A 22,475-nucleotide genomic window follows, 5' to 3' on the forward strand; every position below is an offset into this window, starting at 1 on the left:
ACCCCCATCAAATTCTATTGAATGGGATCCAAGTTTCCCCTCAGTACGCTTCTCCTATTGGTGCAACGGCTGTCACTCTCGCTTCTTACCTGCCAACGCGGACAGCCCTGACGTGGCAGCAGGATGCAGATATCCGTATGCACTAGAGGGGATGGAATCAAATCTGTAAAGTGTCAAGCAACCAATATTTATTCTGAGTTTATGATCAAATCTATGTAGGTCTTTGTCAGTATATTCGTTTATTACTTTATATCTGCCTCATTTTAAAGATGTATTATGCAGATTCGCTCCGCCATTTCCTGGTTGCAAATATTCTAATAGTCTACTTAATTTCTATTTCTGACAAAACAAGGAAGTATAGTGTTGAGAATCACTGTACCATCTAAACCGCTGTGAACGGTCTTTTCCATGATTAAATGTTTTTTCATTTCTGTTTGAAACTGGTGTACAAAACCTAAAGTAAAATAGGGCGCAAAAACAAAACGTAAGAAGCATAGAAATAGTGCACATAGAACATATTTACCACTTCTTATACTTGCTTTCAGTGAGCATGGTTACAGTCAGATTAATTGGATAGTCAGATTAATATAATAGTTCGTTTAAAACGTTTACATGCTTTGCAAGAACGATTTCCCTAATAATCCTGTTTATATGGTCAAATATGAAATCAGGCTACTGATGGGACTTTTGTTAATGTTGAAAATTGCCAATTAAAATAAACGTTCTACCACAGTGACTATGTTATTTTTGCGAGGCCTATTTGATTCTGAGTTTGGACATATAAAGTTTGTTTGTGAAGCCTATTTCTAAGATGCATACTTAAAGTTTTTCCGAACTCACTTCACTCGTGCATTAGAGGCTTGCGCCACTACCAGTGCTGGCACAAGTGCAGATTAAATACACCGCTGGAACGTCGATTAAACTGTTTACATGTCCTAATAATTCCCAATTTCGCAAGAGTGGTGCGTGGGTAAAAGGCAAGCCAGGAAAAAAATGCCATAGTAAAACCGGTGTTGTGATAATTGCGTTGTTTGTTCTATAACCTGTTCATTCGTATGCCTTGCCACAGTGTGATATATAGGCATAAAAGGCAATTTATGCTTGATCCGAAAATGTGGTAGGAGGCTCCATAGAGGGTGTGACGCAATAGCAAAGCCTCCATAGGCATGCAGATGACAAATCGAGCTCCTTACCGCCTCCCAAATGTTGTAACAATGAAAGGCGCTGCATGGTCAATCTGACATCTGCATTGGTCGTGCAGCATTTACGGTGATATGGCCTCTGCAGAAGTCAGGGCATTCATACTTCTTGGCTTCGCAGAGCTGTTGTGAATTAAATTGTCAAGGAAGTGAGCCTGTGTTCATGCAGGACCTCCCGCCCCACCTACCGTCAACCAATCATGTCAGTGCAGAGTTATACAGGCCCTCCATATTGTTACAACATTTGGGAGGTGTATGGAGCTACATTTGGCCTCTGCATGCCTCCAAAGGCTCCGCAATTGCATCACACCCTCCATATGGAGCCTCCATCCACATTTTCAGATCAAGCATAAATTGGCTCTGAGGAGGGCTCCATATAGCACCACATTGACATGATTGGTTGACATTAGGTGGGGGTGGGAGGTCCTGTATAAACACAAACTCAGTTCCTTGACAACAGCTCTGCTCTGTTAAATGAAGCTCAAGAAGTATGAATGCCCTGACTTCTGCAGAAGTCCTGCATGGTCAATCCGACATCTGTATTGAACGTGCAGCATTTATGGTGATACTGTCTCTAGAAGTCAGGGCATTCATACTTGTTGCACTTCGCGGAGCAGCACAGCACTGTTGAACAGAGCTGTTGTGAAGGAAGTTGTCAAGGAAGTGAGTTTGTGTTTATACAGGACCTCTTGCCCCCAGCTACCTTCAACCAATCGTGTCAATGCGGAGCCCTCTGCATTGTTTCAAAATTTGGGAAGCGCACAGCGATGCAGTACGGAGCTCAATTTGGCCTCTGCATGCCTCTGGAGCCTCCAAACACATTGCGGATCAAGCATAAATTCGCTTTGAGACACAGTGGTAGAATAAAGTCAACCACGCCTTTGATTCCTCACAAAACCGGAGAGCAACACCTGTCCGGTGAAGTCAAGCATGGTCAAGCAAGTTCATGTTTCTGACATTTTCGGACTACTAAACAACTATTGATTTAGAACCACGGAGAGTTACCGCATGTCCCAAAGAAAACAGGTGCGGCCTCCATTATTCCAGCACCATTTCAACATAATCTAATCACCTATGCTTAGTCTAATACAGTGACAACTAAAAGATACAAAAAACGATTTAGTCCAATCAACGTAAGCTAAATATGATGTGGCTGTCCATGGCACTGATTTATGTGTGTGTGTGTGTGTGTGTGTGTGTGTGTGTGTGTGTGTGCGTGCCTGCTTGAATGTAGAAAAAAACATATTGGCTGCATTCCAGACACGTAAAAGACACCCTCTCCCCTCAGCCATCAAATTAAGTGGACACTTCTGATGACGTATCATCACGTATGATGAGTTGACACTTGCAGGGCAAGGGGCGAGGGAAGCACACAACTGTGGTTATGTTGGGCCAAGATGGCGTCGCTGTGAGAGGGAGTGTTTTCTCACTTGTCCAAGCAACGTAGAGGGTTAGGTGGTTAACAGTCTAATATTGGCTATCAATGTAGCAAGAAACTAACTATAACTGGTTTTAGCTACATATGGCAAGTTTAGAGTTAGTTTTCGTCAAGTTGAATGGGAAGAACACGACAGAGACAACAGAAGACAGAATATCCAAGCCTCACAGAAGACGGCAGGCATGCTATCTAGCTACGACGAGAGCCAGAGCAGCATGGATACACAAGATGCCGCGAACTCAAGCAAAAGAAAGAACAAGACGGACCAGGACGAGATCCTTGCAACCTCTTTACCTCAGACCCCAATTAAAAGTCCACCGGAGAAAAAAGTGAAAGAGGACATTTCCATGTCTGAACTTCTCACTGCAATCCAGACCCTGACTACTAAACAAGACGCCACGTTCTCCAAAGTTTCCATCATAGAGCGGGCTAACGAAGAAACATCCAAGAAGATTGATAATTTGTCAGAGCCTGTCCGTCTGCTTCACACAGTTGTGGGCGGGAACAAGGAAAATATAAAGTTTCTAGAGAATGAGCTAAAGAAACTGTATCCCAAAATACTGAGCTGTGTGAGAGTGTAGCTGAACTTAAAACAGTACTCTCGCAGGTGGAATCTGAAAATCCAAGGTGTAAGATAGGTAGAGGGAGAGGACATTAGGGAAGCGGTCATCAATATCCTGGGAAAGGTGGCTCCGTGCATCAAAGACAAGCTAAGAGACGTGATCGATGTGGTACATCGACTTGGGAAACGAAGGTCTGATGACCTCGCAATGTCATCCTGCGCTTCTCTATGCGCCAGGGACATCGTCTGGAAAATGGCCAAGGGGAACACGTTTCTGGACGAGAAGAAGCTCCGCATCAAATAGGCTCTGATACCAGGGAGAAACTGTGGCTGCTTATACAGAAGGCTCAATAAGAGGGAAAGAAGGCTGGGTTCAAGGGCCCACACATGTTCATCGAAGGAAGAAAGGAGCGTCGCTGCACAGCTATTTTCAGGTCTCTCCAGAGATGTTAGATCGGGTTCAAGTCCGGGCTCTGGCTGGGCCACTCAAGGACATTCAGAGACTTGTCCTGAAGCCACTCCTGCGTTGTCTTGGTTGTGTGCTTAGGGTCGTTGTCCTGTTGGAAGGTGAACCTTCGCCCCAGTCTGAGGTCCTGAGCGCTCTGGAGCAGGTTTTCATCAAGGATTTCTCTGTACGTTGCTCCATTCATCTTTCCCTCGATCCTGACTAGTCTCCCAGTCCCTGCCGCTGAAAAATATCTCCACAGCATGATTCTGCCACTACCATGCTTCACGTGACGCCTAGCATTCAGGCCAAAGAGTTCAATCTTGGTTTCATCAGACCAGAGAATCTTGTTTCTCATGGTCTGAAAGTCCTTTAGGTGACTTTTGGCAAACTCCAAGCGGGCTGTCATGTGCCTTTTACTGACGAGTGGCTTCCGTCTGGCCACTCTACCATAAAGGCCTGATTGGTAGAATGCTGCAGAGATGGTTGTCCTTCTGGAAGATTCTCCCATCTCCACAGAAGAACTCTGGAGCGCTGTCAGAGTGATCATCGGGTTCTTGGTCACCTCCCTGACTAAGGCCCTTCTCCCCTGATTGCTCAGTTTGGCCGGGAGGCCAGCTCTAGGAAGAGTCTTGGAGGTTCCAAACTTCTTCTATTTAAGAATGATGGAGGCCACTGTGTTCTTGGGGACCTTCAATGCTGCAGAGATTTTTTGGTACCCTTCCCCAGGTCTGTGCCTCGACACAATCCTGTCTCGGAGCTCTACGGACAATTCCTTCAACCTCATGGCTTGGTTTTTGCTCTGTCATGCACTGTCAACTGTGGGACCAGGTGTGTGCATTTCCAAATCATGTCCAATCAACAGAATTTACCACAGGTGGACTCCAATCAAGTTGTAGAAACATCAAGGATGATCAATGAAAACAAGATGCACCTGAGCTCAATTTCGAGTCTCATAGCAGAGGGTCTGAATACTTATGTAAATAAGGTATCTGTAAAACTTCTTTTTTTTTTTTTATGTCTAAAAACCTGTTTTCGCTTTGTCATAATGGGGTATTGTGTGTAGACTGATGAGGATTTTTTAACAATTTAATCCATTTTAGAATATGGCTGTAACGTAACAAAATGTGGAAAAAAATCAAGGGGTCGAATACTTTCCGAATGCACTGTACATATTTAGCTTTTTGAACACTACCCATGTTTTTGACAAAAATATAATTTGTTACTATTGCAATGATAACAAGACCATTGAAATGATTGTGATTTTTTTTATTCTAGTTGCCAAATACTTTATACACAAACAGAAATTCCAGAATTCTATACCAAAATTACTAATATTTTTGATTGAATTTATTCATCTTGTTAAGACATTATCCATAGTTAATAATACAAATATCTTCCTGAATCATTATAATAAGATTTTTTCTGAGTGAATACAATTATTTGTATGTATTTAGTATTTTCTTGTTTAAACCTGTGTTTTGTTTTGTTAGACATGTTTGATGTAAGGATGTAAGTTGTTGATTGCTGTAGGGATGTACGTTGTTGATTGCTGATCATTTTGTACAATGATTATTATTATGTTTTGTATACATTAAAACATAAAAATAAAAAAGGGACGACGGAAGAATGAATGAATTTTAAATGGCCGCCCTTGCCCGGAAATTCGTCACTGTTTGTCCCACGGTTGTGTTTTTAGTCATCATGGAACCACCGGTAGCTGTTGTGTGTGCTTTATATGCACTAGTCAATTATGATTGCATTTCATATCTTGGCTAGAAGACAACGCATCCGCAGACATCGAATACTAGCCATCCGATGATATCAGGTAAATCGAAAATTACAATGTATAAGTGTGATGTCAGGGAAAGTTGTACGTGCTAGCGAACGTTTACAAAAGCCAACCAAACAATAACATCATTAATGTGCATTAGTAACACAATTTCTAACTTATTTACATTTGTTTTTACTTAAACTATAGAGAAGTATGTTGACTTCTCCACATTGATGTTGGTTTTAAGTTTTGGCTGACTTTTCTTAGCGGTTGAACAATCATTGCGAATTGAATTATGTGGTATTTCAGGCCCCGGAGGGAATAGAATTGTACACCTGATCACAAACAAGGTCTGAGGGGCTTATGTTGCCAACTTCCCTTGCTTGGCTAATTGTTTGGACCGACGGCAAAGATGGCCACGGGGATTCCCCCAAAGGCATAAGGCGAGGGTAAGTGGAGAAGGGTGTGTCTTTTGCGTGTTTGAAACGCAGCCGTTGACTCAACCTACTTGTAGAGAAACGGCAATGCCATCCTCCTCTTTCATGCTGCCTAAACGGTCTATGACTGTCATACAGTACACGCTTTTAGTTTTTATTGTACTAGGCTACCTGGCTAAAATGCTTGCTTTCTAGCCTAATTTCCTTTCATGGGCAACGATGTGCCAGGCCAGCTAGTTAACATTAGCCTACTACATCTAGCTACATGTTGCACCTCTATCCTCTCAGGCCAGGGGAACAATGTATGAATTGATAGTTGGATCAGAATCGCTGTTATAATCATTGGCCAGTACGGAGAATTAAGTAAAAAGTCAAAAACCCTATCTCCATTCATGGCTCATTTATGAAAGGGACTATTTTAGCTAACTAGCTAGCCAGCTACAGGAGCATGACAATGAGATGCAACAATTCAATATTTTTCTGTCAATGACGTTTGGCTTCTGATGTGATGTGATTGGTGTGAAGCCAAATCCAAACTGACTTTCGTTGACACTTTATTTTGTTGCGCCAGGACCATTCACAGCGGAGCACACTCAGTTTAGCTCAACACTTATTTTAGATTTTTTTTTATCAAGGGAGGCCAAATGCTCGCTGGCTTCCCTTGCATTCAATGCTACGGTGGCAATAATGTCATACTCTTTTTGACCAGACAGCATCAGATAGATGGGCTACACATACAGAGACAGAGGGGCGCTGTTTCGCTTGCTCGGATGCTTTCTCTGGTGAGATACATTCAGCCTTTTGCGAATTGAATTACATTTATGAAACACAGAGACGAAAGATACAAAATATATATTTTTATTTTCTTGGGGAAGCTTGGCTTCCCTTGGCATCCATGAATACACACCACTGATAATTCTAAAAATTGCTCAGAAAACCAGGTGTTTTAATCGGCGTATGCTTACTTCGATTTTGACCTTATGCCGATTAAGATAAGCAGAGGAAGGTGTTTACATGACTATTTCCAAACTCTGTCTACTGCCATAATCAGTTCAATATCGAATTATTAGTGTGCATGTAAACATACTCACTGAGAATGACAGATCTATAACACACATTTTTATGTGAATTTGCTTGGATCGCCCAAGAAGTTACATAACAGAGTTGACTGCACAGAGATGAAGGTTTGTGGATGATAAAGTCACAACAAAGATGTAGAATTTATAGGTTTTTAATTACTTATTTAAAATGTACATGATCATAGTAAAAGACTTAAACCAATGCAAACTCAAGCTTTCCTCCAGACCATAGTGGCAAAAGGAGTATCCTTTATCTGTGCAACATGTGCACTTTTTCCCATCAGACTTGATAAAGGATTTGGTTGCCAACATTCAAGGCGTTCAATCAAATAATTTAATTCACTCTTAATTCAATGTACTTTATTTATTTACATTATACAGTGTGCACATGTGTTGTATATGGATGGAGTTGTTTTTTTAATAACCAATACTTACTGAGTTATTTGGTGTGATAATGAGATACTGGTATAAATACATTGTCAGACAAAAGTTAAAGTGGAACTCCATCAGCCTGGAAGCCTTCCAAAGCAAACAGCAGGACAAAGACACTACTTCAGACAAGGCGGAGTCCTCTCTTACCCACTGAGTCCCGTAGCCAGAATGGTTGACTGCTGACAATCTCTGGGAACTGTTATGAAGTCCAATGACAAATCTCTCAAAATAACAGCTAAGTTCTTCTTTCGCCTCTGCTGTGCTGACAAGCCTCTACGATGCGGATTAATCAGCAATACTGGAGTCCAGAGTGGCTGCAGGAGGGGAGAGGGTAAGAGGAATGTCTATAAGGTCTGAGAAGTTTCCATTGGACTCAGCCTTGGGCAACCTCCTCTTGCTCATCCTCCACCTGGGAAAGTACAACACATGATAGGTTAGTCTTGTGAAATCGAGAACTAGACCTACAGGCAATCATCTCAAATTCTGCAAGTTATTTCGTACAGGGTACAAACCTGCTCCACCCCTTCCACTTCAGGGACATAGAACTGCAACATATTCTGGATGCCACTCTTCAGAGTGACCATGGAGCTGGGGCAACTGGTGCAGGAGACCTGCAGCTTCAGCTTTACAATGCCAACCTCAAAGCCACAATACAGGACATCTCCACCATCCTCCTGCACTGTGGGCCTGGGGGAAGCCACATGAGTTAAGAATTTAATACATACTGATACTGCAATGAGCAGAGAGACACTTCTGACAACAGGGAGGGAGATATCAGATAAAGGCTATATACAACTACTGTAATAATACCTGATTCGGGTGTCCAGAAGCTCTTTGATCATAGCAATCACCTCATCATCATCATCATCTGATGGTGCTGTAAAGACAAAAGGAACAGTTTGTGCAAAAATATGCTTACAGTACTTATAACATTTAACACAGGAAATAAATGCAACCATCTTTTATTTTTTAATTTAAAAAAATAAAATAATAATATATATATATATATATATTATATATATATATATATATATACACACACACACATACATACACACACACACACACACACAGTGGGGAGAACAAGTATTTGATACACTGCCGATTTTGCAGGTTTTCCTACTTACAAAGCATGTAGAGGTCTGTAATTTTTTTTATCATAGGTACACTTCAACTGTGAGAGACGGAATCTAAAATCCAGAAAATCACATTGTATGATTTTTAAGTAATTAATTTGCATTTTACATAAGTATTTGATCACCTACCAACCAGTAAGAATTCCGGCTCTCACAGACCTGTTAGTTTTTCTTTAAGAAGCCCTCCTGTTCTCCACTCATTACCTGTATTAACTGCACCTGTTTGAACTCGTTACCTGTATAAAAGACACCTGTCCACACACTCAATCAAACAGACTCCAACCTCTCCACAATGGCCAAGACCAGAGAGCTGTGTAAGGACATCAGGGATAAAATTGTAGACCTGCACAAGGCTGGGATGGGCTACAGGACAATAGGCAAGCAGCTTGGTGAGAAGGCAACAACTGTTGGCGCAATTATTAGAAAATGGAAGAAGTTCAAGATGACGGTCAATCACCCTCGGTCTGGGGCTCCATGCAAGATCTCACCTCGTGGGGCATCAATGATCATGAGGAAGGTGAGGGATCAGCCTAGAACTACACGGCAGGACCTGGTCAATGACCTAAAGAGAGCTGGGACCACAGTCTCAAAGAAAACCATTAGTAACACATTACGCCGTCATAGATTAAAATCCTGCAGCGCACGCAAGGTCCCCCTGCTCAAGCCAGCGCAGGTCCAGGCCCGTCTGAAGTTTGCCAATGACCATCTGGATGATCCAGAGGAGGAATGGGAGAAGGTCATGTGGTCTGATGAGACAAAAATAGAGCTTTTTGGTCTAAACTCCACTCGCCGTGTTTGGAGGAAGAAGAAGGATGAGTACAACCCCAAGAACACCATCCCAACCGTGAAGCATGGAGGTGGAAACATAATTCTTTGGGGATGCTTTTCTGCAAAGGGGACAGGACGACTGCACCGTATTGAGGGGAGGATGGATGGGGCCATGTATCGCGAGATCTTGGCCAACAACCTCCTTCCCTCAGTAAGAGCATTGAAGATGGGTCGTGGCTGGGTCTTCCAGCATGACAACGACCCGAAACACACAGCCAGGGCAACTAAGGAGTGGCTCCGTAAGAAGCATCTCAAGGTCCTGGAGTGGCCTAGCCAGTCTCCAGACCTGAACCCAATAGAAAATCTTTGGAGGGAGCTGAAAGTCCGTATTGCCCAGCGACAGCCCCAAAACCTGAAGGATCTGGAGAAGGTCTGTATGGAGGAGTGGGCCAAAATCCCTGCTGCAGTGTGTGCAAACATGGTCAAGACCTACAGGAAACGTATGATCTCTGTAATTGCAAACAAAGGTTTCTGTACCGAATATTAAGTTCTGCTTTCTGATGTATCAAATACTTATGTCATGCAATAAAATGCAAATGAAATACTTAAAAATTATACAATGTGATTTTCTGGATTTTTGTTTTAGATTCCGTCTCTCACAGTTGAAGTGTACCTATGATAAAAATTACAGACCTCTACATGCTCTGTAAGTAGGAAAACCTGCAAAATCGGCAGTGTATCAAATACTTGTTCTCCCCACTGTACATACACACATACATAGTTGAAGTCGGAAGTTTACATACTTTACTTAGCCAAATACATTTAAACTCTGTTTTTCACAATTCCTGACATTTAATCCTAGTAAATATTCCCTGTCTTAGGTCAGTTAGGATCACCACTTTATTTTAAGAATGTGAAATGTCAGAATAATAGTAGAGAGAATGATTTTTTCAGCTTACATTTTTTTATCACATTCCCAGTGGGTCAGAAGTTTACATACACTCAATTAGTATTTGGTAGCATTGCCTTTAAATTGTTTAACTTGGGTCAAACGTTTCGGGTAGCCTTCCACAAGCTTCCCACAATAAGTTGGGTTAATTTTGGCCTATTCCTCCTGACAGAGTTGGTGTTACTGAGTCAGGTTTGTAGGCCTCCTTGCTTGCACACACTTTTTCAGTTCTGCCCACACATTTTCTATAGGATTGAGGTCAGGGCTTTGTGATGGCCACTCCAATACCTTGACTTTGTTGTCCTTAAGCCATTTTGCCACAACTTTGGAAGTATGCTTGGGGTCATTGTCCATTTGGAAGACCCATTTGCGACCAAGCTTTAACTTCCTGACTGATGTCTTGAGATGTTGCTTCAATATATCAACATAATTTTCCTTCTTCATGATGCCATCTATTTTGTGAAGTGCACCAGTCCCTCCTGCAGCAAAGCAACCCCACAGCATGATGCTGCCTGTGTATTTTCTCCCCAGTGAGGCAAGCTGAGCAACTAGCTAGTTTGCTAGCTACAAATTAAATGTCCTATTAAACTAGTTCAATCATATTGCAACTGTAATAACTTTTTACTGGAGATGGAGCTACAATAATCACTTTAGCTCATTACTACTAAACTGCGTCAGACCTTATCTTATGAAACAGAGCTAGCTAACAGTTAGCAGCTAACTGTTTAGTTGACGAACATGTAGCTAATTTTCCCCAAACATCGGACATCCCCTAACCCCGGACACTCTCTAGCGGTTGGAGGACTGAATCACATCGAGCTCAACATTTAAATGGACTGAAAAATAACGGTAAGTTTTGTGACTAACGACACCCTTTTAGCTAGCTGACCACCGATTTTCAGTGCAATTTATGTAAGTTAAGTTAGGTTTTGAGAGTTTTCAAAAAAGTTATATGTACACATTTTGTGGAACACGCTGCATATTGTAAAATTCGACTGCGCGACAGACCACACCTAATTTAATATCCAACTTTTTACCTCTGAAATATAGCTAACGGATTTTCTAATGTTGCTATCTTAGTTGCTAAATGTTGATAGAACTGCTAAGTAAGCAAAAAGGAAAGAAATTGTAAGTATTAGATAATACATATCACGAAAACAGCTGCATGTTGTCAAGCTTTACCGTATCCTCTGACAGAGGCGTTTTGCACAATCTGCAAAAATGTATTTGGAACTTTGAACCATGAACATTTTGACAGCAGGCTCCGGGGACCAAGGAGCACATCACAGTGCTGGCCTGCTTCAACGCAACTGGGGAGGACGTCCCCCCGTTTATCATCTACACCAAGTGTTTCCCCGGTGGCCACTACACACTGGGAGGCCCCCCCCCAAGCCTTGTATGGACGGTCAAGCAGTGGCTACATTGACGGGGACCTGTTCAGGAAGTGGTTTCAGCACTTCATTAAGCATGCAGTGAAAGAGCGCCCTCTCCTTCTCCTCTTCGATGGGCACAAGAGCCACATGGACCCGGAAGTGCTCGCGGTGGCACCAAGGGAAGGGGTTATACTTCTTTGTCTTCCACCACACTGCACCCATGTCCTGCAGCCGCGGCATACTTTGGCCCTTTAAAGGCTGAGTTCTCCAAGGTAGCTGGAGAACTCACTCCTACATGGTAAACAAATCAGAATTTGCCAGAGTATTCCGCTACCCGTACCAGCGATGCAAGGACATGCGCTATGTGGTGGAAGGGTTTAAGAAGTGTGGCCTCTTCCCTTTTGACCCTTCAGCCATTGAAGGGTCCCGTTTAATGCCGTCTCGGACCCTGCCGGGTCCCAACACCGCCTCTACTGGAACCAGCAGCACTGTGCCATCCATCAGCACCTCCTCCACAGCGACCACAGGAGGACCCTCAGCCCCTGCTCCAGTCCCAGCCGCTGCTCCAGTCCCATCCCTAGCTCTAGAAGAGCACCCCCTAATAGAGGGGGGGCTGATAGCGAAGGACCTGGGGCACATCCTTACTGTCCTGAAGTATCGGCTGGACCGATACAGAAGACTCCCTGTGGTCGCCACATGCCTCACCGGGGAGGAATACACGCGCCAGTGGCAGGAGAGGGGTGAGAAGGAGAGGGCCGAGGCAGAGGAGAAAGAGCATCGGGCAGCCCTCAGAACACAGAGGGCACAGGAGAGGGCTGCCATGGATGAGACCATTGACGCCATCGCCTCTGCTGGACCCCCTGCTGGAACCACTCCTGACAGCTGCATCACCACTGCCAGTGCCTCCCAGTGTGCAACACCTGTAGGAGCCGCCGGAGTCCCCAGCTGCAGAAGGCGGCCACATGCCTACTCTCCCGGCCACACCATCGTCGGCCCCTCAACCCCGCCATTACAAACACCAGCTCCTCCAAACCATCGTCTGCGGTTTTGTCCACCACCACCCCAATGCACACCACCCCCCATGTCTGTCACCACCAACACAGCCTCCTCTGGACCAACTGCCTCCTCCGTCTCCCCTGGTCACACCACCATAGCAGCCTCGTCTGGTGTCCCTGCCCCCTGCAATTTGAATACCACCACCTCCACAGGTAAACACATGTTAAATTACGAAAAAATGACTTATCTGTTTTATAAAACAGCATATCTACAGTACATAGCACCAGCCCTCAAGTCATCTCCACCTCCTCCAAAACCTCTGCAGCTTCCTCCAGAGGTATTGATGTAAAAAAGTTTTAAAGGGTTTTCATGCAACATGCTCTGTCTAACACTACTTTTTCTCAAACTGCAGCACAGAAAAGGAAGAGAAAAGCTACACCATGGGTGTGCTGTGACTTCTGCCAGCACTGGTTCCACTGCAGGTGTGTGCAGTGGGATCAAGAGGTAGCGGTGGAGCTGGATTTATATTGTGATTTTTGTGACAATATAGGGATGGAGGTCGAGATTTAATTGTTTGTTTTGTTTGTATTCATATGAAATTATTTATTTGTTCAAAAAAATAAGTCTAAAATATAATATATATATTTATTGAACCCATCTTGTGTATTTCTTCCTTTACTTTCCAAGTGCACCTCTGCAACACAAACTCCAACAGTGTTTTCATTGTTTATGTTAATGCACATAACTGAAATTAAAGTGTATTTTATGTAAATTATTAATACTCATATTTTATTTGGTTACAACACTGAATATGTTGGTGAAGAACCATTTTCACAGGAGGGCGCACTGGGCTACGCAATGAAAAGTTGACAGGCAAATCATTATTTTTTACCTGAAGACTAGCCAACTAGCCAACTATCTAGTAAACACTTCGGGTACGTGGTTGGTGTCTCTTTTTTCAACAAAATTAAACGGATATATCTTGTAATTGGACAAAATAGTAAGGTGGCCAATAACTGGGGGCCGTATGCCGATAATACGGGACGTATTTTTTTGCTAAACAGCTTATCAAAAGCTGATAACAGTAGTATTTCCAATGAAATGTCAAACTTGCTAAATGCTAACCCGTTAGCTAACATTTTTACGACACCAATAATCACAAAACATTGAAGGCTTGATCACAAGATAACACTGTTGAAGGTAATATATTTCTTAAACGCTGTTGAATATGCCGATAATACGGGATTCTACGCTAGTGAGAGAGCATTTGAAAACATGCATTACTACAGCTTGATAGACATCTTCAGTCAGAGTTCAACAAATCCACAGAGGACAACTTACGGACTTGAATTTTTTGCAGAAATACCCAACAACCTCCCGACCTGTCTGTAAGTCGCCATGTTTGTGATCTTTCTCAACAATTACGCAATTTCCGTAAACTCCAGGGCAGAAACAGTCCTTGTTTTATTTCCCTGGAACCATATTTTGTGTAGGAACCAAAACATGGTTCCTATATACTGAACAAAAATAGAAACGCAACATGCAACAATTTCAAACATTGTAATGAGTTATAGTTGATAAGGAAATCAGTCAATTTAAATAAATTCATTAGGCCCTAATCTATGAATTTCACATTACTGAGAATACAGACATGCATCTGTTGGTCACAGATACCTTTTTAAAAAATTAGGGGCGTGGATCAGAAAACCAGTCAGTATCTGGTGTGACCACCATTTGCCTCATGCAGTGTGACATCTCCTTCCCATAGAGTTGATCGTTGTCCCACTCTTCAACGGCTGTGCGAAGTTGCTGGATATTGTCGGGAACTGGAACACGCTGTCTTACACGTCGTTCCAGAGTATCCCAAACATGCTCAATGGGTGACGTCTGGTGAGTATGCAGGCCATGGAAGAACTGGGACACTTTCAGCTTCCAGGAATTGTGTACAGATCCTTGCAACATGGGGCCATGCATTATCATGCTGAAACATGAGGTGATGGTGGCGGATGAATGGCACGACAATAGGCCTCAGGATCTCGTCATGGTATCTTTGTGCATTCAAATTGCCATCAATAAAATGCAATTGTGTTCATTGTCCGTAGCTTATGCCTGCCCATACCATAACCCCACCGCCACCATGGGGCACTCTGTTCACAACGTTGACGTCAGCAAACCGCTCACCGACACGACGCCATACACACTGTCCGCCACAGTTGAAATCAGGATTCATCCGTGAAGAGCACACTTCTCCAACATGCCAGTGGCCATCGAAGGTGAGCATTTGCCCACTGAAGTTGGTTACGACGCCAAACTGCAGTCAGGTCATGACAAGCTTCCCTGAGACAGTTTCTGCAGAATTCTTCGGTTGTGCAAATCCACAGTTTCATCAGCTGTCTGGGTGGCTGATCTCAGCCGATCCCGCCGGTGTAGAAGCCGGATGCGGAGGTCCTGGGCTGGCGTGGTTACATGTGGTCTGCGATTGTGAGGCCGGTTGGACGTACTGCCATATTTTCTAAAACAACGTTGGAGGCGGCTTATGGTAGATAAATGAACATTCAATTCTCAGGCAACAGCACTGGTTGAAATTCCTGCAGTCAGCATGCCAATTGCACACTCCCTCAACTTGAGACATCTGTGGCATTGTGTTGTGACAGAACTGCACATTTTAATGGCCTTTTATTGTCCCCAGCACAAGGTGCACCTGTGTAATGATCATGCTGTTTAATCAGCTTCTTGATATGCCACACCTGTCAGGTGGATGGATTATCTTGGCAAAGGATAAATGCTCACTAACATGGATATAAACAAATAATTTCACAAAATTTGAGTGAAGTAAACGTTTTTGTGCATATGGAAAATTTCTGGAATCTTATTTCAGCTCATGAAACCAACACTTTACATGTTGCATTTATATTTTAGTTCAGTGTAATACATATATCTACAGTGAGGGAAAAAAGTATTTGATCCCCTGCTGATTTTGTATGTTTGCCCACTGACAAAGACATGATCAGTCTATAATTTTAATGGTAGGTTTATTTGAACAGTGAGAGACAGAATAACAACAAAATAATCCAGAAAAACGCATGTCAAAAATGTTATAAATTGATTTGCATTTTAATGAGGGAAATAAGTATTTGACCCCTCTGCAAAACATGACTTAGTACTTGGTGGCAAAACCCTTGTTGGCAATCACAGAGGTCAGACATTTCTTGTAGTTGGCCACCAGGTTTGCACACATCTCAGGAGGGATTTTGTCCCACTCCTCTTTGCAGATCTTCTCCAAGTCATTAAGGTTTCGAGGCTGACGTTTGGCAACTCGAACCTTCAGCTCCCTCCACAGATTTTCTATGGGATTAAGGTCTGGAGACTGGCTGTGCTTCTTCTTGAGCCACTCCTTTGTTGCCTTGGCCGTGTGTTTTGGGTCATTGTCATGCTGGAATATCCATCCACGACCCATTTTCAATGCCCTGGCTGAGGGAAGGAGGTTCTCACCCAAGATTTGTCAGTACATGGCCTCGTCTATCGTCCCTTTGATGCAGTGAAGTTGTTCTGTCCCCTTAGCAGAAAAACACCCCCAAAGCATAATGGTTCCACCTCCATGTTTGACGGTGGGGATGGTGTTCTTGGGGTCATAGGCAGCATTCCTCCTCCTCCAAACACGGCGAGTTGAGTTGATGCCAAAGAGCTCCATTTTGGTCTCATCTGACCACAACACTTTCACCCAGTTCTCCTCTGAATCATTGAGATGTTCATTGGCAAACTTCAGACGGGCCTGTATATGTGCTTTCTTGAGCAGGGGGACCTTGCGGGTGCTGCAGGATTTCAGTCCTTCACGGCGTAGTGTGTTACCAATTGTTTTCTTGGTGACTATGGTCCCAGCTGCCTTGAGATCATTGACAAGATCCTCCCGTGTAGTTCTGGGCTGATTCCTCACAGTTCTCATGATCATTGCAACTCCACGAGGTGAGATCTTGCATGGAGCCCCAGGCTGAGGGCGATTGACAGTTATTTTGTGTTTCTTCCATTTGCGAATAATCGCACCAACTGTTGTCACCTTCTCACCAAGCTGCTTGGCGATGGTCTTGTAGCCCATTCCAGCCTTGTGTAGGTCTACAATCTTGTCCCTGACATCCTTGGAGAGCTCTTTGGTCTTGGCCATGGTGGAGAGTTTGGAATCTGATTGATTGATTGCTTCTGTGGACAGGTGTCTTTTATACAGGTAACAAGCTGAGATTAGGAGCACTCCCTTTAAGAGTGTGCTCCTAACCTCAGCTCGTTACCTGTATAAAAAGACACCTGGGAGCCAGAAATCTTTCTGATTGAGAGGGAGTCAAATACTTATTTCCCTCATTAAAATGCAAATCAATTTATAACATTTTTGACATGCGTTTTTTTTGATTTTTTTGTTTTTATTCTGTCTCACTGTTCAAATAAACCTACCATTAAAATTATAGACTGATCATTTCTTTGTCAGTGGGCAAACGTACAAAATCAGCAGGGGATCACATACTTTTTTCCCCTCACTGTATAACCACAAGGTAGAGGAAAGGTTCATCTTATAACATGCATTGCATATGGGTGTGTCATGATGATACACAAACGCAACAAATTACAACTGAGATTTACTTGTTTTGCATACATTTATTTATCTTTACTTAAGGACATACAACATTTGATGGTGTTCAATGGCAAGCTTTGCATGACTCAAGTATTTTGATATGGATGCCTTTAGGTTTCAGCAGGTGAGGCTTGCTGTAGAATCAGCCACCACACAACATACTACAGTCAGACATAAATCAAACAAAAATGCTGCTTTTAAGTTTTCCAGGAAAGGAACATTTTAACAACTTCAGAAAGCTGTGTCACCTCAACACATGTAGAGTACATTATCATTGCTGCTGATGCAGTGTTCAGTCTTCATTTGCACGGCAGATGAATTAACATGTTATACAAAGTGTAATCACATAGAATGACAAAAAGCAAAATCAGAATAATTTCTCCTTTTAAGACGGGGTTCTTACTTTGGATCAAGTAGCTGAGAAAGTCTGTATTGGTCCACACCATCACTAGGTAATGTAATGGATCGCAAACATTGAAAAGTGCTTCAAGATTCTACAATAGTCAGTGGAATACCATTTCAGCATTTCATATCGCTATAAAAAAAAGGAATGCAAAATCTGGTGTAGAAGAGTAAAAGCTTAACACTTATGGGTTTATGATGAAACCATGTGTTGACCCTTTACTTGGAATTGTCTTTTGAGCATGTGTAGGTAAGTGTGTGTGACTTGCCTAACGTGAAAGTTGTGTGTTTCGCTTGAGGTGCTTGACAGGGTTGTAGTTATTCTGATATGTTCTGAGATGGGGGTGCTGATTTGTAAAGGTAGAATTGGTTGCTGATTGTAAAGGGTTTCAAATCTTAGTGAATCGAGTGCAGGTAGAATGTAGAATTGCTCATTAAGAAAATGATTGTGAATGAGCAGGTGTTGATTGTGAGTGCATAGCGTTACGTAGCATTAGCAAAGGATGCTGACGGAGTGTGGTGAAGGTGCTGACTGGGAGTGTAGTGGAGGTGCTGACTGGGAGTGTAGTGGAGGTGCTGACTGGGAGTGTAGTGGAGGTGCTGACTGGGAGTGTAGTGGAGGTGCTGACTGGGAGTGTAGTGGAGGTGCTGACTGGGAGTGTAGTGGAGGTGCTGACTGGGAGTGTAGTGGAGGTGCTGACTGGGAGTGTAGTGGAGGTGCTGACTGGGAGTGTAGTGGAGGTGCTGACTGGGAGTGTAGTGGAGGTGCTGATTGTGACTTTGCCAATAGTGCTGGCTGGTCATGAGAGTGGAGGACTTCTGTAAGGCTTCTCTGCTACAACATTAACAACCTGCTCAGTTCAAAATTAAAGTAAACCAACACAATTACATACAGCAGAGGCACCCACAAGAGAGGACAAGTTTAAGGAGAAACTCTGACCTTTGGCCTCAGTAAGGTATGTTATGTACTATATGCCCTGCATGTACATTAAGTGACAGATGCCTTAGGCTGACTTAAGCAGTACTGTGAGTCAGGTGACCATAAACACAAGTGAATAAGAAGACAATCTGTGTTGAATCAAAACAAAGGCTAAAATGTCAACTCATAATGCACTATAGCTTGACATGTGCAACATAATCCAGCATCTGATTATTATAATAAATGATCAAATATGACAGCACCGCCAGATGTACATGAACCTACCTAGTAAAAAGTATACACCACTCAATGGGCTAAAATGGTCATCAGATTACTTCCAAAACATCAGAAGTATATAAGACATGTAGAGGAACCACCTGTGAGAGGATAACCCCTGGATAAGTAGTGACATCATCACCCTGAGAGACCAGGGCTGTCATGGGAATACTTATTGGACATCACAGATCAATGGATAATGGACTGAGTGAAGGAGCAGAGGGTCAAATTGAATCGAGCAGTAAAGCCTATGTGTGTGTCCTGTCTGTATCTAATCCTCCAACACTGGCCCCCGACAAGCTCTCTAAATTGAGCAATGTCTTCGCTCCGATAGAAAAGCTGAGGACAAACTGAGGTAGGCAGAAAAAAAACACGACTGCCATATCCTCTGTGCACACCAAAGGATATGACAGTAACCAGCACCGGGACAACTGGGACTAACTTGAACCCCTTTATTCTACTGCAGCAAAAAAGCGCATTGATGACCTTGCGCAATATCAAGACTGATCCGAGTTTGTAAAGGATAAGATCTTAAGAGTTCTATGACACCCTGCAGTCCAGCCCCGGTGCTGGTGACAGCATGCTGTGTGTATGCTTTAGTGTAGTGTGCACAGGTGTGGCCTCCAATGCTGGCTCCCCTGCTTTGTAAGAAAGGATGGGAGCTTTCAGGGCTTCTCTTGCGGGGCCTTAAGGTGAAAGGGCGCAGAGACAAAGGGGTCTACTGCACTTACCTCTGAAGTCCAGGAGTGTAAGGGTCCCACAGGTACTGAGCTCACAGCAGTCTGCCTGCTCACGTTGGACAACACCCTCTGAGCTGTCACAGGCTGCTGAGGCAATGGGCCCTGAAAGTGTCGGGAGTACTTGGCCAGGGCCTGTGGGCGGAAAGGCTGCGGGGCCACCTGGCTCGAGAGGGCTGGTTCATGAGCCACAGGGTAAAGCACAGCTGGGTGAGGGTGTTGGGTCTTGGGCTTCACAAAGGGGGCCTGCAGGAAGACATCTGGATGCTTTTGTGTCACAACAGGGTGACGTGGGAACGGGGCATTTGCGAACACGTCACCTGCCTCTTCCTGTCCAACCCTGAAAGGGGCTTTCGAGAAGACATCAGCGACAACGTCAACCCCCCTGGCTTGCTGGGGCATCTGGTGGGAATGATTCTGGGATGGGGCACGTGGGCCTGGGGTAGGTTGGTGGGAGGGAGTGGAGAGTTGTGGGTGTGATAGGGATGGCTGGGAGGGTGGGAGGGGTAATTCAGACCCCTGCTCTTCCTCTTCATCTGAATCCAGCAGCAAAGGTCTGGAACCACTGCAGTCATGGACCACCTCATCACTCTCACTGGCCCTCCTGCCCTGCTCCTCCTCTCTCTTGTCTTCCTCCTCAAATTCCTCATCGCTGGAGTGGACACAGCCCTCATCTGCTCTGTGGCCTTCTCCAGGCAGCTCATTCTCTGACCTCCCCTTGTCTAGCACAGCGTAGCTTTTCCTTTCCCCTTTCAGCTCTGCAGAGGAGAGAAGACACAAAGTAAAGGATGAGACTTAAAGTGCAATTCTGCCACTTTTCAATCTCATTCATTATCTCCAGCACCATACCAGTGTCTACATATGTGAAAACGGCACATTTCTATGATCTGTGGTTAAAAAGACAAGGCCCTAAAAAATGCTTCTCTGTGACATCACAGGGTAGGAAAAACGGGTGATTTCCAAAACCTGTAACAAGTTTAGCCAGGAGGGTATTTTCTTGTTTCCCACGTCACCACGATTCTCATAATGTTTGAAAAACACTTTTTAAAATGTTTTAACTTTTGATGATGTCATCGGGTAGAACTTTTAAACTACATGTATTTTTTCTACAAAATATAGAAAAGCGCTGTTTCCACATATGTAGACAATAGTATTGTGCTGGAGATAATGAAAATTATGTTAAAGTGGTGGAGTTGCCCTTTAAGATGTGTACACTGAGACAAGATGACTAGTTAGTTTACATTGAGAACCCTCTCTCAGCTTTGAACTACTGTCTGTGGTCCTTTGGTCTAACAAAGCATCAATGTCACTCCCAAAGATGACACGTACAACAGCATACTGCAAACAAGTAAACACCATGGAAACAGCAACAACAGTACAATGGTCCAACAGCAGCAAGCCAGCACAGCACGACTCCAAAAACACAACATAATCTACTCTGTACAACACAATGAACACAAGACGACTATTCAGCGCTATCAATACAACACAAAATACCTTGTTTCCACTTGTTGTTTTTCAGGAGACCTGCAACATCCTCTAAGCAGATACACAACCCCTCATCAAAACAATTCCACGCACCACTACAAAGAGTAATACTGGTAGATTTAGGGTCGTTATTGGTAAGTTATATAAAGATATAGGGACTTGATAAGGATCAAATGGACCTGTGGAAACAAGGTGGAGTGAGAGGACTCACTGGAGTCCCAGCAGAGTGAGATTGACAGGAGTAGACAGACAGACAGAGGGGGGCAGAAACAGGGGCAGTCTTACCTTGGTAGTGCAGGTAGCAGGAGTTAGCCGGCAGCCCCAGGGGGAGAGGGTTAGTGGCAGCCATTTAGGACACAGTCCAGAGTCAGCCAGAGGACAAAGAGCTGGGCAGGTTGTGAGTAAGAGAAGAAGTGGAACTGTAGCTCTAAGATACTCAACCTTTCAGTGGATTGAAAGGCAAGAAGTTAGGTGTGTGAGCTCTACAGTACACTACAGTAAGCGAGAGGACTCAAACTCCAGGTAAGAGTGCAGTGTGTGTTAGTTGCTCAGCCTAGCACCAAGGCATGATAGGATGAGTGAGCACTTCCATACTGTACTGATATACTGACTTTTTGATAAGTCAAAAGGAGAAAAAAAAATTTTAAAAGGAGAAAAAATGATTTTTTAAACGCAGAGGCTTCTGAAAGCTTTTAATGCATTCATAAGCTGGCAAACTGACAGCAGATTGCATTTTCTGTCTGAAGTGTGAGCCTTGACATTGTTAGGGAAGTGAATTATGTGGGTGTGTGACTAAGCAACAGACTGATGTGTTATCCACCTATACTTGCTCTTCCAATTATCTCATAACACAACCATATATTGAACTACATTTCCTACTGATGATTTGAAAAATACACCAACGAGACTAGAGTTACATTCACGTTTATTTAATGTCCCTTTCTTTTTGAATATTTTTTTCTAATTTCATAAAAATAGAAGGTACACATTAGATAATAACTGTGATTTCACATATGGACAACTGCTGTTTGCTCAGTTCAACAGTTTTCATATAATCAAATAGATTATACTTGTCACTGTTTTGCCTCAGCAAACAGACTTAGGTACATCAGTTTCACAGCAACACAAGTAAAACTCTACTGGCAAGGCTAGACCTCTACTGATACAGCACTGTGGTGTCTAAGGATAATATGAGCACTACTGTAGAATTGCATAGGTTAGCCACACTAAAACCTGCAAAAGACTGAACTGTACATCAAGTAGATTGGAGAGGAAAATTAATAAAAACAAAACCCGAGCAGTTTTACTGATTCTCTCTCCATACAGGCCATACACACTTTAAAATCCACAGCCCAATTTCTAGAATTTACTGTACAATATATATGGTTTGGGGTAAAACTCATTTGTATTTTAAAGAAAAAAACTAAGAAATTATCTTTAACTTAAA

At 43.3% G+C, this 22,475-nt stretch overlaps 2 protein-coding genes across 11 annotated transcripts in view; one reads left to right on the forward strand and one right to left on the reverse strand.

Moving 5' to 3' along the window:
* Window positions 1-7,958: 7,958 nt before the first annotated feature.
* aak1a (AP2 associated kinase 1a) overlaps window positions 7,959-22,475 on the reverse strand; it is a 47,790-nt gene continuing 33,273 nt past the window's right edge. For 4 of the 10 annotated variants that reach the window (XM_084181191.1, XM_084181198.1, XM_084181199.1 and 1 more), the window contains one exon: window positions 17,157-20,298. In XM_084181191.1, the coding sequence (XP_084037317.1) occupies window positions 19,469-20,298 (830 nt within the window). In that variant the 3' untranslated portion in view covers window positions 17,157-19,468. Of the gene's footprint in view, window positions 8,046-8,176; window positions 8,244-17,154; window positions 20,299-22,475 lie in introns of those variants that run through there. The other 6 variants (XM_084181192.1, XM_084181194.1, XM_084181190.1 and 3 more) reach the window with 3 other exon arrangements.
* On the forward strand, window positions 10,621-18,433 carry LOC311144997 (uncharacterized protein; the record flags this gene model as incomplete). Its single annotated transcript, XM_084181206.1, has 3 exons — window positions 10,621-12,800; window positions 13,001-13,070; window positions 18,148-18,433. Exons 1-3 carry the CDS (start codon window positions 11,888-11,890, stop codon window positions 18,431-18,433), a joined length of 1,269 nt encoding a protein of 422 aa, XP_084037332.1. The 5' UTR covers window positions 10,621-11,887.

The sequence above is a fragment of the Coregonus lavaretus genome (genome assembly GCF_964263955.1).
Source record: "Coregonus lavaretus genome assembly, chromosome: 17".
Classification (NCBI taxonomy): Eukaryota; Metazoa; Chordata; class Actinopteri; order Salmoniformes; family Salmonidae; genus Coregonus; species Coregonus lavaretus.